We start from the raw sequence: 6,000 nt of genomic DNA, 5'->3' as shown, positions 1-6,000 counted from the left end.
AAATAACAACGTACTGGAGTGAACGATATGGAAGAAAATGCAGAAAAGAACCAGTGAAGAGCAGAGGTGCCATAGGCACAATCAGAGAACACTGTATAAATATCAGAGGTCCGCGGTTGTTCAACACCCTCCCAGCGAGGATAAGAAATATTGCCGGAACAACCGTGGTTTCCTCTTCAAGAGGAAACTAGATTGTTTCCTCCAAGGAGTGCCGGACCAACCGGGCTGTGGTGGGTATGTGGGCCTGCGGGCCGCTCCAAGCAACAGCCTGGTGGACCAAACTCTCAGAAGTCATGCCTGGCCTCGGCCGGGCCTGGGGAGTAGAAGAACTCCCAGAACCCTATCAACCAGGGTGCATAATAAATGAGCAAATCAATAAATTTAACCCTTTATTTTGTTGCTTCCCCCATTTAACATTTCAGTTATCAACTAGCTGGGAGTTCAGTGAGGGTGGACGTTGGGGAGCTTCCCTCCCTCAGTCACCCACTGACCTTAGGGGAGGGACGGACGTACCATCGCTCCCTCCTCTAGCATGTCCTCCCAACCTTAAACTCCTTATTTTACCTCACTGTCTTAATAAAATATCTATTCTACATACACATATGTTCACTATGATCGCTGGACACACGATCAAAAACTAGTGGCTAAATTAACAACTGATTAAACACTTGCCTCCGAAATCTCTGACGTGAGGATGCTCACTCACTGGAGCTCAAACATGACGCTCACATAGGCTGCCCACAAAAATGCTTCAGGACTGCCTCACAAGGCTTCCTCCAGTCCAAGCCTTGAGTTCACAATGTCGCCTGGCATGGCGACATTGTGAACTCAACAGAAACAGCAGGCTACACAACAGAAACAGCAGGCTACACAACAGAAACAGCAGGCTACACAACAGAAACAGCAGGCTACACAACAGAAACAGCAGGCTACACAACAGAAACAGCAGGCTACACAACAGAAACAGCTGCTTGCTTACTTCCTCTTGTAGGCACAACAATTAAAGTTTCACCAAGGCACGACCAACACCCACTTGCAGATCCTATCTAATTTACCAAAATCACAGAGAAATGGTGTACTGTGTCCCCAACACCCTCCTCACACTTGCACACAAGTAGTCTTCATTCCAGCACTAACGCAAGGAACTATATTTTTCATTTTTCCGAGAGAATCAACGAAGTACAACCACTTCTGACGACAGTTGCGACTCAAGTGAGGTCATTACCTCCTGCTAACGTCACTTCACGTCCCCAAAGTATCGACATCTCATTTCATGTCACTTATTACCAAGGCCCATCCTCTGCTAGTATCCTGAGACTACTCACTGACGTTTACTCAATTATTTAATAGATACACTTTTCCTATGATCTTTCAATCAGGTCCGGAAGGCAGAATAACTCACTGGTGAGTAGTTACTCGTTACTACTCACTCGTTCCACCCAAGCTGCATGGGGGTCATAACACCATTTAATAACTGATCTTAATGAAACTAATGGAGTGTGCAGTCTTGACAAACTCTCACGAAGGACTAGTGTGAGAGTGTACAGGCTGGTGTCAGCCTTCACACTACACACACATCACATAAAATGAAAGGATAATTGTTTTAGCAGAGTACCATTAAAATTAAGTAGCATAGTAAACAGTCCCATATAAATGGCCTCTGGAGACTTTGTGACAAATATGGCAAACAATCAAATGGTAGAACTATAAAACAAACCTTATTTTCACAATGTAGATAAGCAATAGACTACAAATGCATTTTGCTCAGATTACAGCATAGTGGAGGCTCAGCCGAGCACTGGCAACACATTTTTGCATCCCGTCTAACATCCTCCAGAAGATTTAAACTAATTCAATTTGAAAAATAACTTAACTAGGAACTAAAAAGCCACGACCTCACACAGAAGAACAGCAAAATAATTCACACCTAAATGAGTGCCAGGGAGGACGACTGCAGTGTCCAGATGGCGTACCACTGAAGAGAACACATGCAAATTGGACAGAAAATGAAACGCTCCTTATGGTGGAGAAAACCAGACGATTGAAGCAAGTGTAATCAACCAGTAATGGTTTTGTGCACATATTCCAGGATTCATAGTTCGCCAGCCGATGATCAGCAATTAATGTGGAGCTGAACGAGAGGAAATGGCTAAACATGAACCACAAGGAACTGGATCACACAATTAAAATAGGGCTATTCCTTTTACCATTATATGTAGGTGTTGAAAGCTTCGAAGCTCATTTGCAAGTAGCTTCTCCAAATATCGGATCGAAAACTGTTAAACAAAACCTGTAAAAACTACTAAGTATTGTATCGGGTGAATCTGGCTGCATGTACGGCGGTGTTGTCCTGGGAAGACATTTCCCTGCGTGGCGGCGTGCGTGGTGGCGTGCGTGGCGGCGTGCGTGGCGGCGTGCGTGGCGGCGTGCGTGGCGGCGTGCGTGGCGGCGTGCGTGGCGGCGTGCGTGGCGGCGTGCGTGGCGGCGTGCGTGGCGCCACCATCCGTACACCCCACAACACAAGGTAACAAGAAAATTACGGTCAAGGACTTGCTTTTGAGTGGGAGGGAGGAAGGGGGGGGACAGCCAGGGGCACCATGGCATGCACCTCACCACTGTTGTTGTTGTTGTTGTTGTTGTTTAAGATTCAGCTACTGGGAACAAAAAGTTCCAAGTAGCACGGGCTATGGTGAGCCCGTAGTGGACTTACCTGGCACAGGAGCGGGGCTGTAACTTGACCCCACCACCCCCAGGGTTTTCTTTCATACCTCTGTCCACCATGCATCCCACCACCCCCTTATCTATGCTTGCCTTATCTACATATTTCACATAATATTTTTCAACAAGCGTAACATTTATTAATCAACAACACTAACTATGTTTGTGCCTGGGTAGTGTTTTTTTATAATTGCTTATGCGTCAAATTATAGAAATTGGCTATTATTCTCCTCACAGTTTGCTTTGACCTTTACTTTAGATAGCTTAATTAAGGAAGATGTCTTGAGGGAACTAGAGCTGTGGCCATATTGTCACAGCTCTAGATGAGGAGGAGTCGGCAGTTTTCAGGTACCACCTGAAGAGAACACTGTATAAACATCAGAGGTCCGCGGTTGTTCAACATCCTCCCAGCGAGCATAAGGAATATTGCAGGAACAACCGTGGACATCAAGAGGAAACTAGATTCTTTCCTCCAAGGAGTGCCGGACCAACCGGGCTGTGGTGGGTATGTGGGCCTGCGGGCCGCTCCAAGCAACAGCCTGGTGGACCAAACTTTCACAAGTCAAGCCTGGCCTCGGACCGGGCTTGGGGAATAGATTGGTTAGAAAGACGGGGTCCAAGAGCTAATAGCTCTATCCTGCAGACACAAATAGTAAATACACACACATTGTTTCTTTCACCCTGATGCTCCTGTTCACCAAGCACTAAATAGGTACCTGGGAGTAAGAAAGTTGCTACGGCTGCTTCCGGGGGGGGGGGGGGTTGTGTGTGTGTGGGTAGGGGGGGGGGATCAGTCTATTGACTGACAATTGAGAGGCGGGCCCAAAGAACCAGAGCTTAACCTCCTCAAGCGCAACTAGGTGAGCACAACTAGAGGAGTACACACGGGAAGACCTTCCCCAGTAAAGATCAAGGTGGAGTGTGTCCAGCCCTACTCCAGGCCCGGCCCGGCCCGGCCCGGCCCGGGGCCAGGCGGGCTAGGAGCGTCTCCACCTATCCACCACAGGCGGGCTAGGAGCGTCTCCACCTATCCACCACAACCGGTTGGTTTGGTACTTCCTATACATAAACTTGGCACAATGTGGTGAACTCTTATAGATTAATAATACTAAAAGTTGATAATTTAGGAATTATCAAGATGGAAAAATGATTTAAATTTGAGAATAACGATACCTTGGGGGGAGTGGGAATGAGCGCCTTCCCCGCTCCTAGAGCCAAGAACCTCACCTGGAAAGAGAGAGATTTGTTAATATACTTCAACACTGCGCCAGCATCAGCCGCTACACTGTCAACACAAGTGTAGTGGAAGGGTGGGACACGGGTGGGGGGGGGGGACCATGGGACACGGGTGGGGGGGGACCATGGGACACGGGTGGGGGGGGGACCATGGGACACGGGTGGGGGGGAACCATGGGACACGGGTGGGGGGGACCATGGGACACGGGTGGGGGGGGGGACCATGGAACACGGGTGGGGTGGGGACCATGGGACACGGGTGGGGGGGGGGACCATGGGACACGGGTGGGGGGGGGAACATGAGACACTTAAAACACAGGGCAACCAGTAAACACGGACCAAAATAACAGTAGGGGTTGTAAACAATACAGCTTCAGGGAAGCTCAACTCTCACACTCGTTGACAGATGCAACACTGAACAAGCGAGGTGGGTGGTGGTGGTGAGGGAGCAGAGAGCGAGAGAAGGGGAAAGGGGGGGGGGAAGGAAGAAACAAAAGAGAAAGAGAAGGGTGGGGAGGGGGGGGAAGGGGAAACAAAAGAGAGAAAGATGTAGGAAAGATGAATTTGGAGACAAGAAAGATGGAAGAGCGAGTGTGATAACTCGTCAGCTTGACAACTACTGGAACCGTTTTAAGAAACAACAACAAGACACTTGCCGGGCAACAATCGAAAGATGAAACATGGTTTAACAAGTACTATGAACACCAGCATGATAAGAAGCTATAATACCTACAGCAAAACGCTCTGGATCTTAACTTGCTCGATTTCAGCGGCTTCAACACGCTGACAACTCCCAAGTTCATTAACACTGAATATGACGCCTCTAACAATTATGTGATGTATAAAGGCCAGTGTTTTCAAGGCTCTTTACCTGACCAAATTTGTGGACAACCAAAAGTCGGATACAACACAAGGCGTCCACCCACCACCAGTGAATGCATGAACCGACTACCACGTGAGAAGACCAACCGTACCGGACCAATCGGACTGTGGTGGATATGTGGGCCTGCGGGCTGCTCCAAGCAACAGCCTGTTGGACCGCTCCCGCTCCATGCAATAGCCTGTTGGACCAAGCTCTCACACGTCAAACTTGGGTAGTAAAAGAACTCCCAGAACCCCATCAAGCAGGAGAGAGACTGCCGTCAGGAGACGTGTGTACAAGCGAGGTCGGCATGAGGCCGGGCGTGCTGGTGACGTCAATAGTGATGGGTGCGGGAGTGTGGACACGTGTAGGGGCTAATGTGGAGCAAGACGAACACAAGGAGCGTTGCCTGTGGTCGCGACGGACGCAGGTGAATACAGAGCCAATGAATGACAACATCCTCGTCTTTATCTGTACACATGCGGGGAGGGTGGGCAGGACCAGACGTGCCGGTGACACCTTCCGTTACTCAAACGTCTCCACAACAAGAGACGCTGAGGATTAGAACTGAACACTTATTCTTGAAGCTTTCATCCATACAATATTTACGGGTGTTGAACTGTCCAGGAAGGTGACTGCACTTGTAAGGAGCTATTATAAAGTGTGATAACATCAGAGGTCCACGGCGAGTCAATACCTGTCCAGCAAGCATACCTTACCTGGAAGTGTTTCCGGGATTTGCATTTCGTTTCTTAGGGGTATTCCTTAGCATAAGGAATACTGACGGAATAAAAGTAGACCAAGAACCAACTAACATGTTCCTGCAAGAAATATCAGACCAATTGTGTTGTAGTGAATATGTTTGTCTGCAGTCAGCTCCAAGCAACATTCGGTGGGGCCAAGTTATCACAAGTCAAGCCTGGCTCCGTGCGGGCTTGGCAAGTACTACTACTTCCATAACCCACTTCATGTATGGAAATGACCAGAGTTGGGTCACTCCAGCTGGTGTATCAAAGCTCTGGCACCTAGAGCGGCACGTCGGGTTACACCTGAAGCCTTCCGCTTCTTTATGCTGGCTTCAAGATTTTACCTTGAGTTTACCTTGACAGGGTTCTGGGAGTTTTTCTCCCCAAGCCCCGGTCCGAGGCCAGGCTTGACTTATGATAACAGTGCAAGAGACTAAG

The 6,000-nt window shown here is 48.6% G+C and overlaps 1 protein-coding gene across 5 annotated transcripts in view; it reads right to left on the bottom strand.

The window, feature by feature from the left end:
• LOC123745301 (EEIG family member 2) overlaps positions 1-6,000 on the bottom strand; it is a 283,313-nt gene that overhangs the window by 75,164 nt on the left and 202,149 nt on the right. The window contains exon 1 of one of the 5 annotated variants that reach the window (XM_069321874.1): positions 1,056-1,185. The exons of 3 other annotated variants lie outside the window; for them this stretch is intronic. Coding sequence is in view for 1 of the 2 variants with exons in the window: in XM_069321873.1 (XP_069177974.1) it covers positions 1,103-1,158 (56 nt within the window). In the remaining variant the exon portion in view is untranslated. Of the gene's footprint in view, positions 1-1,055; positions 1,186-6,000 lie in introns of those variants that run through there. One more of the 5 variants, XM_069321873.1, reaches the window with a different exon arrangement.

Source organism: Procambarus clarkii, chromosome 10 (assembly GCF_040958095.1).
Source record: "Procambarus clarkii isolate CNS0578487 chromosome 10, FALCON_Pclarkii_2.0, whole genome shotgun sequence".
In the NCBI taxonomy this organism is placed as follows: Eukaryota; Metazoa; Arthropoda; class Malacostraca; order Decapoda; family Cambaridae; genus Procambarus; species Procambarus clarkii.
The sequence above is the reverse complement of the archived record's forward strand: the minus strand, read 5'-3'. Positions and strand labels throughout refer to the sequence as shown.